General features: G+C 39.5%; 1 protein-coding gene across 5 annotated transcripts in view; it reads left to right on the top strand.

Annotated features, from left to right (window-relative positions):
• KLF3 (KLF transcription factor 3) overlaps positions 1–13,668 on the top strand; it is a 30,815-nt gene extending 17,147 nt beyond the window's left edge. For all 5 annotated transcript variants that reach the window (XM_069014284.1, XM_069014282.1, XM_069014281.1 and 2 more), the window contains 4 exons: positions 2,158–2,653; positions 3,528–3,678; positions 8,021–8,181; positions 9,332–13,668. In XM_069014284.1, coding sequence (XP_068870385.1) covers positions 2,158–2,653; positions 3,528–3,678; positions 8,021–8,181; positions 9,332–9,513 — 990 coding nt within the window. In that variant the 3' untranslated portion in view covers positions 9,514–13,668. The remainder of the gene's footprint in view (positions 1–2,157; positions 2,654–3,527; positions 3,679–8,020; positions 8,182–9,331) is intronic.
• The last annotated feature ends 1,790 nt before the right edge of the window (positions 13,669–15,458 follow it).

Raw genomic sequence — 15,458 nt, 5'->3', positions numbered from 1 at the left:
TTTAGTGTACAACATTTTAATAGTGGGGTATTTTTTTCAACACAGACACACATGTTTGAAGAGTTGAACGAGGATAACTTTATATAGAAAGGTTACAGGTCGAGATGCTTCGTTCTTGAATGGATTAATTCCTAGAAATGTAAATTGCACAGGCTTTTCCTTTTTAGCATTCTTCCAATGGAAGAAAAGTTCATAGGCAATGACATTGTGATCATCCCTGACAAGTCTGCAGCACTGTAAATGCACTGATGCTTAGTGGTGGAATGTTTACAGTTTGTTGAAGCTGGGTGAACTTTGTACTGTAAACCAGTAACAGGAGTTTTAACAGAAGTATTTAATGGTTCTTACCTGTTAAAATTTAGATTTTTTGGCTATGCCCATAATTTGATCAGATTTAATTGACACTAAATGCTGTTAAATATTAAGTGATATCAATATTTAGTGGTCTACTTCACTTAGAATGCTAATAATTTCATTGCTTGGCTCAGCAGTGCTGGCAAGTCTACAGACAGCACTTCTTGCAATAATGGCATTTCATAAAATTCTGATGAACCAATTACCATCAAAGATGAATGTTTCTATAGATGGAATTAGTAAGAATAGTCATAAAGTAAATATATAGCTTTCAGAGATTTAAATGTTTGAAGATTAATCACCACTGTGTGTGCTGCTTTATTTGAGTGTTCTATAAACTGAGTGACTCAGCGTTTTTGTTTTATCACAGTGCTATGAATGCAGGAGGAAAATGTAATATTTTCTAAACTCAGTGTTTCAAACAGTAACTGAAAAGAAGAAAATTAAATTTGTGTAATTTGTAAAAACACCTCTAGTTAACATTGACATTTAAAATGAACTAAGTGTTCCCTCACAGGGAAGACAGAGGTAAGAAACCAGGAAGGATACATTGACAGAAGTGTTCACCCCAGAAAGAAAAATAATTGAAATGTTATGGAAATAATTTTATAAAAATACAGTAGTTTTATACTTCTGATCTGGTTTACTTTCTACCATTTTGAGCATTTTTTAAATCCCACTCATCAAAATATTTTGGTGCCAACGAATTAATTAGTTTCTTAATATTAGTTTACTTACCTAAAACTTAAAGATACCACTTTATTTCAAAAGGTTGACAACAGGACTAAAAATTTGTGTGCATTGCATTTTCTCTGCTGTCTCTCTGCTGTGTTGGAACATCACATCAGTCTCCATTGTGAGATAGCTGTTGGTAAACAACCTTAGTTTTCAACAGTTTTTAAATGCAGTATCAATCTGGATATTTGTTTAATGATACTGCACTCTGCAGTGAATGTTAATACTTCGTGGTTTACAAAAATCACCATATATATGTGTGTTATTTATATAATACATATATATATATATGTAAAAATTGTTACTAAAATGTGGAGATCATCACATAGGTCAAGATTAGCTTTGGGGTTTATATTGTAATGGGAGCTGCTAGCTACCACTAACAGGAATATTCTTCCAACACACCAAAAGTTTATCCTTGTACTCATCTTCCAGAACTATAGACTGGCTAGTTAGCTGCTTTATATCTCAAAAAATTGTTTAGAAAGGTTTAGATTTTACCTTTTGCACTTTTGAGTTTCTCACCCATTACTTACATAGTTCAGCTGTGTATTTTGTATTGATTGTATGGTTCAGATACTTAATTTCTTGCTTTAGTGATGATTGTTTTTCAATTACTTTGGCAGTTGATTGGGACCCATTACTTGCAGTTCTAAGCCCAGTTGAACTCCCCTCTTGCCAGAATTGATGATTCTCAGTATACAGTTACATGCTTGGCATAGCAGATGTATCTCCCAGGTCAGTTAAGAAATGTACAGCTTAATATATGACAGGCAATTTTAAAAGGAGGAAAGTAGTTGAATAAGCCTTGAAGATTTGTTTTCATAATCTGTTTTACATTGCTTCTGAAACAGTTAGTGAATCAGAACTTGAATAACTTCCTTTGTGTGGTGGAATCTGAGGCTTTATTTAACTCACTTTTATTTAGAAAGTACATTAAAGTGCTTTCTTGAAACTTTTTCATTTTGCCTCAGTTTTATTGGCCGCCTTTCTTTTTCAGCAGTAACTGTGTGTATGGGTTGATTTATTATTTGATTTTCTGTATTTCTTTTCCACTCCTTCTGACAGTCATACCCATCCAATTACATGGACCAAATGAAGCCAAACAAATACGGCGTCATTTATTCTACACCAAGTATGTTGCACAATAAATTCTACTCAAACCCTGAAGGACTATCAAATGGAATCCAGATGGAGCCAGTAGACCTTACGGTAAATAAACGGAGTTCACCACCTTCAACTGGAAGTTCTCCTTCCCCACTAAAATTTCAGACTGTGCATAGGAGAAGTTCACCTGGATTGACTCTGTCCTCACCCAGCTCACCTCTCAGTAAATTCACACCGTCACCCCCAGGAGTACAGCCTCTTTCTATGCCAATAACAATCCCACCTGTAATGGCCGCTGCTCTTTCACGCCATGGACTGAGAAGCCCTGGGATACTCCCGGTTATACAGCCTGTTGTGGTCCAGCCAGTTCCTTTCATGTATGCTCCCCATCTCCAGCAGCCCATCATGGTGTCCACAGTTCTTGCAGACGAGATGGAAACTCCAAGTAGCATGCAAGGTTGGTGTTGTCAGAATTTCTTTTTATGCCGTCTCATCCTGACAAAATAATACAATACCCAAGCACTTGGTTTCTGTGGGTTGTTTGCATTTTAGGAAATGGAATATAATTCCTGTTCTTCTGAAATAAACAGGCATAGAATTTGTTGTGTAAATATTTTACCAGACTTCCAAGGTCATAGGATCCCAGAATCAATTCGGTTGAAAAGGCTTCTGAGATCATTTAGTCCAGCCTGTGACTGAGCACCACCCTGTCAGTCAGACCATTGCCACATCCAGTCTTTTCTTGAGCACCTCCAGGGATGGTGGCTCCATCACCTCCTTGGGAAGCCCATTCCAATGTCTAATCACCCTTTCTGGGAAGAAGTTCTTCCCAATATCCAAACTAAACCTTCCGTGGTGCACCTTAAAGCCATTTCCTCTTATCTTCTCTCTAGTTGTCTGTGAGAAGAGACTGACCCCTACCTGGCTACAGCCTCCTTTCAGGCAATTGTAGAGAGTGATATGGTCTCCTCTGAGCCTCCTTTTCTCCAGGCTAAACAACCCCAGCTCCCTCAGCTGCTCCTCACAAGACTTGTGCTCCAGACCCCTAACCAGCTTCATTGCTCTTTTGTATCTACACAAACTATTTATTTACCGAGATTTGGACTGATAAAAACATCAGACTGATGAAAATGAATAGAAATGTTTTGAATCATAGTTCATCAGGAGATAACTAAAACTGAAAGATTTTGTATTTAGTATAAATTGTCACGCTGAATATAGAACTGATGGGTTTCTCTTTTTAACTAGAGATTTTTATGTATATCTTTTATTTCCATAACTCTTCATATTTTTTATGTGTTGTCTTCCCTCTCCTACCCTCTCCCGTACAGTGCCTGTCATTGAGTCTTATGAGAAGCCCACAGTGAAGAAAACAATCAAAGTAGAGCCAGGAAGTGAACCATCGAAGACTGACTTCTATCCTGAACAAATGTCCCCTCCAATAATCACGTCGTTGTCTCCTCAGCAAGTAATGTTGCAAGAGTAAGTAGCTAACAGTAATCCCAAGATCAGCAGGAGATGGGAAAGCAGTTCACTACAGCAGTTACCAGTTCTGAGGAGTGGGAAGGATTGTTGCTATGCTTTAGAACATGTGGTAAAATACAGGAAAATGTTCATCCCTCCCACCACTGCCACTGTGAAATGTGATTTCAACTTTCCTTTCGCCCTTCTTCAGCAGCACAGGACTTGATCTATATTTATACATTGCAACAGATCTGCCATTTATATAATGCATTTCTAAAGTGTTGATAGGTCCCAATTCTAAAATTTACTGAAAGTAGAACTCCGAGTAAGCCAGTGATAACTTCCTTATGTAAAACCAGCAGCAAAATTGAAAGAAACATAAAAGACAGTTCATACTGATCTGTCTATTCATGTTACTTGAAATATCTTTCTTCAAAATGAGTGTTGTGACTTCCTCTTCTTGGAGGACCTTTTTCCTTTCATAAATTTTGCCAGTTTGGTGGGAAGAACCCTCTTCAGGTTTACAAGTTCTGTGTATATCCAGTGAAATTGCATTTTTACCTGAGGCCACTGTTTCTGTGGGTGATTTTTTTGGCAGCTGAAGTAGTTTCTGAAGCTTCCTTTCCTCACAGCCACTTGTTTCTATCCCAGTATTTACTCATTTTGCTGGTATAGCTGTTACTGGGGTCACTGCATGAACTGGATCACAGATCTAATGGGTTTTAAAACAGTGTTGTTTGCAGAAGGCAGGACAAAGGCTAGAAGAAGAAATTAGATCTGGGGCATAAACCTTTTAACTGAAAACATTAAAAAAAAATTCTCAAGAAAGTACCTGAGAAGCCATGGCCACCCTTCCACTTCCTGTTTTCCTAGGGAAAATCCTGTCAACTTACTAAATGACCCAGAGCCTGGCTCATCTTTCAGCAGGCAGTGCTCTGGGTAGGCATGCAGGCTGCCAGCATGGCTCTAGCAGGAGCTGAAGTTGGGAGCTGAGCAGGGCTCACAGCACAGAACTCAGAATCCATTTCTGCACTTTTCCTCCTGCTCACTGTCACCCTTGAGGTGGTTGTGTTTGACCTCACCTCATAGAGCAGGGAAAGAGGACTTCAAACCAGACTCTCAAAACCCAGTGTGAGTATGGTTCAGAAAGAGAAAGAAAAGCATAGGATGGGTGGTCTCCTGTATTTCCTCCAGAAAGCTGCCTTCCTCCTGCTCATGGCCGTTGGGTTCGAAGGCACACCACAGCTCCCGGGCTGACTACATTCCACAACAGCCTTCTTGTGGGCACCCCTCCTTGTCTTCAAACAGCTCGGATGCAGCTTCTAGACTGCAGGCTCTTTGCACTTAGTTGCCAGTTAGCTTTTATAAAATATATGCTGTTTATTTTAAATAAACTTACACGTTTTATTGTAATAAACATAGTAAACATGCATGTTTACTAGTTGGTAACTTACCTTCCATAATGGACCTGCCGCACAAGGGAGTCAGGTCTTTATGCAGCTGGAACTAACCACTGCTAGGTCAGGACTATCAAATGGTTCCGTTTATTTTTTGTCTTTGTTAAGTCTCTTTAACAAGAGCAAACCAGTAAGTGCTGTTCCTGGCTGGTACCACACCCTTCCTCCAGGGCTGAGACTTCTGCAGACTTGTCACCTGCATTAGTGATTTGCATTATTTATTTCCCAGTGGGTTTAGTTTACCCAGGAAACCCATGCACTGAGCAAAGAATATAAAATTTGGTATAATGTGTAGATAGCTTTGTTACAGAAAACATTTATGTAGTCCATGTTTTCCAAGCATCTCCTCTGCTTGCCCATGCAGAGTGTTATGTTCATGGAGACTCCGTCCTCTCATCATAAGAGCTTAAATTGCTTTGTAGCTGTCCTGTGGAGCTCTAGTTCTTGTTCCTAGAGCCAGCCCTTTCAAGTTCTGCTGTATCCAAAACAAGAAGTTTATAAATTGTATTTCTTATCATTAAAAAAAATACGTAGACAACTCACACAAGTTAAAAGATGAGATACTTAAACCTTTATTTTAAAAAAATGATGTTTTCTCATAGCTTTATGAGCTATAGTTGGGCAATGATGTTTTTATCATTTTTCATTGGTTCCAACTGCCCAGAGTGTACTATGCAGACACACAAGCTGAAAGGGGCATATTAAAGGGGCATAGGAAACCTTTAGTCTCACTGAAGTGACTTACTTAAGACTTTTGAGTGACTTATTTTGCTTTAGTGTTAGCTTTTGGTTGTATATATATCTATATATATATAAATAATGTTGGTGGCATTTCTGTAGGGATGGCTGGACTTTCTAGTATGTCTGATAATCGATGTAACGGTGCAGTTATTTCTAAAATCAAACTTGAGGTAATAATCTGGCAAAATGTAAGGAGCAAGGAGCCTCATTAACGTATTTTCGTGCAAGTTTCAAAGTCTAATTCATGCTGCCAACATAGTGTGGTCTGTGGTAAAGAAGAAAAAGCTGTTGAAGTTTTAACATTTTTGGAAAATACTCTTACCTATTGAAGAGTAGCACTTAAATTGGTAGACTTACATGAACTTACATGTGGTTGTAGAAGAGGGAATGAAAGAATTAGGGCTGTGCTTTTATTAGTGGCAATTACTTAATATTTACCTCTGAATTTGACACCACCCTAACCATTTTTTTAAACTGCCACACCCTAACTGATAATTGATAACATTCTGTTGTCTTGCCAGCCACCTCTCCCCTAAGGGGAAGAAGAGACATTCTCAGTGCTTTTTCCAGACACTTGTAGATTGAAAATGTAAATCAGAAATGGTGTATGGCCAATACCCTTTTTCTCCCTCCTCCCAGATGCTACCATGTCCAGGACTAGCCTCCACACATAATGATTTAAACCATGTTTGTTCACTGTCCTAAGCCAGAGCTTCTCCAAAAAGACTGGTATGCAACTGCATTAAAACTGAGCATTGCTTTAGAGAGCCATTTCTTTGGAAGCTAGAAGCCTGCCTTCTTAATTAAGAGTGTGTCCATCTCTGTCTAACATCACCATCTGGGGTGTCCTGCCATTATAATATTTTTAGCTAGATTAGATCTGTACTTGAAGAGTACATCATTCAACAGTCACAGAACCACCCAAGAAAGAGAATTTGGCTCCCAATTTCAAGCTTGTAATTCTTAATAAAAGAATCAATAACAGAATTCAACTTTACCCACGTTGGTAATCCCCATCCTGCTGCTGTGGAGTCATAGAAAAATCTTCTTAAACCATGCACAGGATTTTCTGTCTTTAGAATATGGCCTCTATTTTGCTGAGAGAAGTAGGTATTCAATGTTTCTGAAAATTAGGCCCTAAAGGAACTTGGGAGTAACTAACTAATAGAACCCAGTGTTACAAAACATAAGGTGATTGGTAAAAACATGTGAAATACATTAACTTACAAAAGACGGGAGTTCTAGAAAGCTCCTTTCTGTTCCATGGAGGAGCTGGTTTTGCCACAAGGAGTGCTAATATCTGCACATTATACTCTACACATACCTTTTTGACAAACATACCTTTTCTAACATTGATGTGGAAGAAAGAATCAAGGTTGTCCCCAGTTCTACAGTAGGGGTGTCATTCAACAGTCAAGGACACTTCTTAAGAAGCTTGTGTGTTTTTGCATGCATGAGCATCCTTATGGGGTTTTTTCTTGCAGAAGTCCATACGTAGTTCATATATGTCTTACCTGCACTGTACCTGTGGGCTTCTAGAGTGAAAAATTATGTTTATGAAGGTGGAGGGACAACTTCAGACATCCTGTGGGTGTGCCACACAGGCTAAACTCTACTTTTAGGAATTGACGTCAGTGGTACAGGGAGGCCGCACCCTCCTGCCAGCACCAAACAGGAAATTCTTAATTACATTCTAAAGGAGTGGCTGGAACAATAAAGACTGAGTTCTGCTTTGAAACCCTGAAGACACAATTTCTTTAATAATATGGAATAGCTGTTTCCAATTACAAGCAAATTAGTTATATTTGAAGGAAAAAAATAGTGAACAAATATAAGAAAAGTTTGCTCAGGGTTTAAGAAATCTGGGTTTGACTTAAAAACAAGAAGTTGAAGGGGGTTTTTCCTCTGTAAGTTTTAAAAAAAAGCTAGGAAGTAGTAAAAATGGCTACATCATGCCACAAAGTGAGTAAACATTTAAAAATATTACTGCTAAAATACACAAAATTTGCTAAACCCTGTTGAATTTTTCAACATGCATGTAATGTTGTTCTTTCTGCCAAGAGACAGAGTGGTAGTGAATAAAAGGCTCTGTTATGAATCATATTAGCTGAGGTTTGCTGGGCTAAATCTTCTTCATTTTTAACATTAATCTGACTTTGCAGGAATCACCCTTCAGTTATAGTTCAGCCAGGAAAGAGACCTTTACCTGTGGAATCTCCAGACACACAAAGAAAACGCAGAATACATCGATGTGATTATGAAGGCTGCAACAAGGTCTACACTAAAAGCTCCCACCTGAAAGCTCACCGAAGAACTCATACAGGTTTGAGCATAGCTATGCTTCTCTTTCATCAAGTCTATGGTAAAATAGTAGGCTAAGCTTGTAATTTCTGCTAATGGCCAGGTGACCACAGGTGTAAATAACAAAATGACTGAAGGTAGATCTGGCATTGTTTTGGAAATAATTATAGGCTGAGCAAAAGACAGAGGACATAGTAGGAAAAACCTACAACAAGAGACTGTAAGCCGGAATAGGTTCACAGTGCTGGTGTGTTTTACATTCACTGGCTCTTCACTCATTTTGTGTTCAGTTGCTTGCAGTTTACTCAATCCACACACCCTGTAAACACCAAATCAGTTTAAATTGCACTGGCTCACCTATGACATCGCTGTTAAATTTGACAGTGATTTCCATGGGAGTAGCCCATTTGCAGAAGTCTGGACTGTATGCCAAATGCAAACGCATCTGCTCTGAGGAGATGCTAACCACTGGTGCAATGGTGCTTTTTTTCTTAATGAGTGTTCCAGTAAACATATCTCCATCTCTGTTCTCCACAGAAATGTTTCTCTTGGCATGCTGAATGAATATATACACATCCAAGGTTTTTACAAAGATAGGAGACACATTTAGGAGCCCAGTTCACGTCTGTTGTGCATCAAGCCAGCCATTTACCTGTTGGGCAATACAGTGGTGTTAAAGGAGGAGGATGATTTATGACGGAGAGAGAGTTTAAGTTGAGGTACTTGTGACAGTGATGCCAGACATTTACACTACATTAGATCTCAGAAATCACAAGATTTCTCCCTGTCATGCTGTACAGTCCTTTCCCCCAGAAATCTAGAATATGAGATCCCTGTTTTGAAAATACTTGAATAAATGCTTAAACCTTCATGCTTCTGCACGTCATGAGACAAAACAAGTGCTAATATGGCAGGGAGAGGAACAGAGAGGCAATAAAAAATAAGTTGTGTCAGGAAACAGTTTTTTGGTCAGTTAGCTTTGACTACACAGTTTCTAGTGCAGAGTACTCTGCAGCCTTGTGCTGTTTGGAGGCTTTTTGAGTAAGCATTGAACTACTTGCTGAAATTTGGCAAGGCAATAAAATAAATCTGTCAGATTTATGTGTGAACTGATGTGATCAGAACTGATGTGTTCGTGTCTTAAATCGCCACTTCTGTGTTTCCTTTTCCAGGAGAAAAGCCGTACAAATGCACTTGGGAGGGATGCACGTGGAAGTTTGCTCGCTCCGATGAACTAACGCGGCATTTCCGCAAGCACACAGGAATCAAACCCTTCCAGTGCCCAGACTGTGACCGTAGCTTTTCACGTTCAGACCATCTTGCTCTTCACAGGAAACGTCACATGCTAGTCTGAATGTCTTCTGTCCCTGACTCCTGTCACACTTCTTTTGTTTTTTACACATGCATTTTAATTTGGATTCAGCTGGTCTGGATCTCTGAGTTTATACCATTAAAAGCTTACATATGGTCAGTAACAGATGTTATCTAACCCTTCTATGTCCTTGCCACGGGTCAGACCTAAAGAATGTGAACCTTCTTTTTTTTCTCCTGGGGATGCTAAGCAAACCCTTTCTGCATTCAGTATGTTTATTGTATTTCATTTGTCAATAAGGGAATTTGTAAACTAACAGCTTTTGTTGGTTTCTTCGTATAATCAACCCAGCATATACTGATAAAATAGTAAATGTTATTGAATATCCAAAATGCTAGTCCTTGCCAGAGACTATTATTTATGTGCCCTGTAAGGGATACACTCTCATTTTATGCTCAACAATGCAATGAATGGACTCTCCCAGCTCTGTTGATTTCTGCAATGTGGTTAATATAGCAGTTTTAGAAATACACCTGATTTAGAAATCCCCTCTGCCCAAACAGTGAGTAATGCTGAGGAAATAAATCTAAACAGTGTAATTACTTTACAGAAAGATTGAGTCATAGTATTATTTACCCCAGTCAAGAAGAAAAATGGGCAGGAATTGGTCCGTACATAATACTGTGCGTCTAAACCAATGTCATCTGTCATCTGAATTATAGTGTAGTATATATCCTTGTTTTTATTGCATAATGCCCCGCTGGATTTGTTAAAGGAAGACTTTGTGTGACTGTGTGTCTGGTTTCTGTGCAAGTGTGTGGATGGAAGACACACAGCTGAGTCAGGGTTTACCATTAGGAGCAAGTTTTTCACCCAGATGGTGGCTGGGCACTGGAACAGGCTTCCCAGGGAAGTGGTCACAGCACCAAGCCTGCCTGAGTTAAGCGTCTGGACAGTTCTCTCAGGAACATGGTGTGACTTTTGGGATGTCCTGTGCAGGACCAGGAGTTGGACTCTATGATCCCAATGGCTCCCTTCCAAATCAGTTTTGCTGACTTTCCGGCGGGGGAAGACATGCCGACAATCAATGTGATCGATAGAGCAAGCTTCTATTATTTATTTTTTGTCTTGATGGATCAAAGATTTTCCTCCCTTCTGATGGTCAGCACATCTTTATCAGAACAGCACTATACCTCCTAAAAACTCCCTTTTTGTTCTCAGGCCTGTTTCTCATGCAGGCATTTTCTCATGGAGGCTTTTTCTCATGCAGGCCTTTGCTTGCAGGCTTTTGCTTTGTGCAGTTCTTTTATTGATTTGTCTTTATCAATAATCTATGTCCCTGATCCTCTAACCATTCTCCAACACAGTTTATTCTATGATTCTGTGATTCTATGGTACTCTCCTGTGATTTGGCATTAAATTATATTCATGGAAACCTACTGCATCTCATTTCAGGGATATAGACTATCCCCCTGCAATCATGCCCCTGCATTTCTTCTAAATAATTTTTTTCTCTTTGCTGTACTTCAGAAAATAGCAGAAAATAGCAGTCATTAAGTCAAAAATGCTCCAAACTGGATTGTTTTGAGTACCACTTTAATACAGTACAGTATTTAAAAGTATTGATCCAGAGTATTTTTATGAGAAGATGGCAGCAGATATGAAGTACTTCTGATGACAAATTGAGTCATATCTGTTTCGGATAAAAACATATACCAAATCATCTAGTTCCTAACTCTGATTTGTGACTCTGGCAGTCTCTGGATGGTAGGTACAGCTGCTTCCCTGTGGATGTGTCTATTGCATTAAAACCATGTCTGTTAGCAAACAGAACTCCATAGGTAAAATAAATTGAATTCAAGCAACCTGCTGTTGACCCTAGAAATGTTCCTGTCTGGGAGCCCTCTGAAAGGAAGGTTTCTGTCTGTATTAGCTGGCAGACTTTATGGCCCTGCAAGGAAACAGGATGTATTTCTCTACACTCACAAGTGTGTTTTCCTTCTTTGCCCTATGTAAGGTAAACACCATTCCCTGCAAGTTAAACATACTGAAGTCAGCTTTTCCTTTCTTTTGGAAAAACCCAGTGAACAATGGAGGTGTGAGGGGAGGAAGAGTTTCATAGAACTCTGCAGGAGGCAGGTGGAGTGTTCATCGGCAGGTGGGTATATTTGAGCTTGTGGAGCAGGTAGGCTGTGCTTCTATATCCGGTGGAGTCCAATGCCAAACAATCTTGGAGATGTAAGAGTGTGAGTGCAAAGAGCCCTTTTTTTGTGATAGGACTTTACCAGCTGTTCTGCTGACATCCACATGCCCGTGGAATTAGAGGAGAGGTCTGTACTTCCTGTAGAAAAATGCTCTGACAGCAATTGCTCTGTTCCAAGTCCATACATCCTCACCACCTCGATAGGGCTACATCTGATGTCTTGTAACTCTCCCTCATCTGCTCACCTGTGGTGCTGACACACCTGGCACATGAATCAGTCTTTTTTCTTTCTTGGTAGGCCAGATTGTTAGTGACATTGAGGAACTTGTAGGAAAGAGACTGATACTAATGAGCAACTGTTCCAGAATGGGGATTTTTGTTGGATATTTTTATTGTCCGTGGTAGCAGAATTGGCTCTAGGTTTTAATGGCAGTTTTGGAAATCCGGGCACATCACTGGCTGAGAGTCTGTGTGGAGGGAACCCTGTGGCATCAGTCACAAGTCTACAGATGTTTACTACTCTGGGAGGAAAACAATTCTCTGTTCCGTTGTAGAGGGGAAAAAACAGATACTATAAAAATAAGCACCTTAATAGCAACTGGTCCCATTTTTACCTTAAAAAAATGCAAATTTTTAAAATTCAGGATGTTTAAGGAACATTTCTTTCTAATGCTCTGTTTCTCTTTTGAGGCTTACATAAAATGTTTTCATTAACACGTTCTTTTTAATTTTTTTTTAAATCTACCCTAAAAGCAGAACTTTTAGAACTAAGAATTACTTCAGATATTTAATCTAGGTTATTTGCCGTGTTAATTCATTAGCTTGTGTACCTTTTTCCTGAAAATATTTATGCTAATGGTGGGGACAAATACAGTGGAGATCGAGGAGAACTTTAAAATTTCTTCATCCAAGTGTCTTGTGAATTAGGACAACAAAAATTTAAATATTAAATATAAGTATTTGCAATTATTTCATGGTAATGCCTTCCTTACAGGATTTTTCACTTGTGTCTGTGGTGTCTTTGTGCGATGTCTAAAAGGTCACAAACAAATACACTTTCAGCTGAATGTGAATTAACATCTTAACCGGCTCATTAGTTCATTTTAGCAATTTTATTTGAGGGATACCTTGTAATTTTGAAATATGCACAATTAAATACTTTCCAAAGCTAGTCATTCCATCTATGTCCTAAAGAAAAGCCAGTTTAGATAGAAAATCCTAATCGTGGAGAATGAGTATATTTAAAACCCTCACCTTTCTCCCTAACAGTATTGCACTGTGCAGTGTATAACAGGTAATACTGTTTTACTAAAATGTGCTTGTTCAAGCCATTTGATTATAATAAATTACTAGTTTCTAATACAGTTGCAAGAAACTAAGCAGGTATTAATGTGTGGGATTTCTTTAAATACACCCGCAGCATTCTGCAGTGATACTTCTAATGCCACATCTTGTTCAAGTATGTTGTCTCTGCCAAGGTTAGCAATATATAGTTGAATACAAATCCTTTCTAAAAAATTTTACAAAGCATTTTACATTTCTTAAGAGGGCTACACCAGTTTTCATTATATTTTACAGATATTAGCACTTCATGTACTTTAGAGGGCCAAAATAATCTTTTTGCTTAGCATCTCTCACCTGAACATATAGCAAGGATGTTTTATTTACTTTAATACTTCTATAAACTATGCAGAATTTTTTTAATAAAATGTAATATATTTTATAAGCTAATAAGACAGAATGGCTAATTAAAGATTTCTAGCGTGCATTACTATAACTTGCAAATAGGGAGACATTTTGGTAATCTTTTCTTACTAAAGATGTGAATGTTTAATGTACTTTCACTGTTTCTACTTTGGTAGTCCAATGGGAATTCAGTAATGACATTTTGTCATGTCAAACTGTGAACATAAATTTGTACTGTACAGTCCTCATACTATCTTTAGTATACAGTGCATATGTATTATACTTGTTAATAAATCCCTCAGAATGTTGGTGGTGGTCATGTTGTCACGTGCGGGGTGACAAAGAGCAGTGACGCAGTGTGAGGGTCGGAGGCAGGCCTGGAGGAGACTCCTGCGGCTCTGGGCGTCTGGGTGGCCCTTCTGCCCGGCCGTGCCCGCTCCCGTGTGTGCCTGCCCTACACGGGGCCGAGGGCGGGAGCACAAGGAATTCATGTTGGAGGGGCTGTGTCCAGCAGCACACTGACTGGCAAGCTCACAAAAATGTTTTACTCACTTCTAATTGGGGCATTCTAATTAGGGCGTTCTAATAGCCCGTTGGCAGGTGTGGAGCACCAAACGTGCGAGTTTGCCCTCCTTACCATTCGCAGGGTGACTGACTGGGCCTGCTCCCGTAGCCATGCTCTGCACCACAGCCTTTCCCAGAGCGGGGTGCCAGAGTCGGCACCTGAGTGCTGCGCACCTCCAGACACACCTGCAGGCTGCGCTGAGAGATGATGATCATGATGATGGGTAGAGGTGACAAAGAATGGGGTTTTAGTTCTTCGCACCTTTTCCGATGCCTAAGAAGAGGGAGCCCGGCTGAATTCACTGTGCTTGTCTAACACTTCCTCTTTCTGCTGAAGTATTTGCATCAAGGTCTTGGTCTCTCGCTGCCTGGCATCCTGCAGATCAGCCTGGTGAGCACCTGTGCTATGCCGTGGTGACATACAGAAGGGAAAGCAGGTACAGCAGAAATGAGGCATAAAAATAAAACCCTACAAACAGCAATCAGAATATGAGAAAAAGACTGGCTTGTATTTCTTGGCCTCCTGCTTCAAAATAAGGACTGCACATGCAAAGCCAGAGACAGCTTCTATCATGCTGTTGATTTAAGGTTCAGGCAGGAGGGACCAATGGCACGGAGGAAATAGCGTGGCAGCTGTCACGGGGAAGGGCTCGTCCTGAGCTGTCCTCTCGAGCCCGCACACCTGCAAGAGGCTACTCCAGTTGCTGGGCTGATACGATTTCTCTCTGTTTTCCTATGAGTCAAAAAGCATAGCGTACGTTCATTGCGCACGTTCATTGCGCACTCATTTTCAGGAAGCAGTGATAATTTCATCGGCCACTGGGTGTCCCCCTTAATCTGAGAAAAAGGCAAACTTTAAGCTTATGAGATGTAATTTAAGGTAACATTTATTTTCTTGTACTTGGGAAATTAACATGTTCCCTCTGTCTTATCTGCTATCACTGAGTTCGATCCTGTCATACACAGAAATCTGCTCAAGGATTCAAAACTGATCTCTGTGTCTTTACTGCAATTTTTAGCCATAAAAACATTTTAAATGTATCCATTACAGTTAAAACTCTGTCCTGGCTGAACACTAACTAAGCCAATACACAGTGTTGCTTGAAGAGAAATACCATCAAGTGCTAACTTAATAAAGAAAACCAACCAACACATAAAACCACGACAAAAGAGTCTGCTTTATCAAAGGAACTCAGAAATGTATTTTAAGAAGCTGTAGTGTATGGTATGGTATGGTATGGTATGGTATGGTATGGTATGGTATGGTATGGTATGTAAATAACTGAAATACTTGGCATGTGCATGAAAGATCTGTGAGGTGGGAAGGATAAAGGCTTAACAGCATTAATATTCCAAAACAATATACATGGCAGACTTGAGAAGCTATTTCTTTCACACCCACCTACAACTTACATTTCAGAACACTCTTAAAGGTGAGGGACTCCTTCACAGCCCAGTCTGTGCATTATTTAGGACATAACCCCAAGTTTGCTGATGCATTAAATTTACAGAGACAGGAAAGGCTGAATTAAGA

This window comes from Aphelocoma coerulescens, chromosome 4, assembly GCF_041296385.1.
Source record: "Aphelocoma coerulescens isolate FSJ_1873_10779 chromosome 4, UR_Acoe_1.0, whole genome shotgun sequence".
In the NCBI taxonomy this organism is placed as follows: domain Eukaryota; kingdom Metazoa; phylum Chordata; class Aves; order Passeriformes; family Corvidae; genus Aphelocoma; species Aphelocoma coerulescens.
Note: the sequence above shows the minus strand (reverse complement) of the source record. Positions and strands in the feature narration are given on the sequence as shown.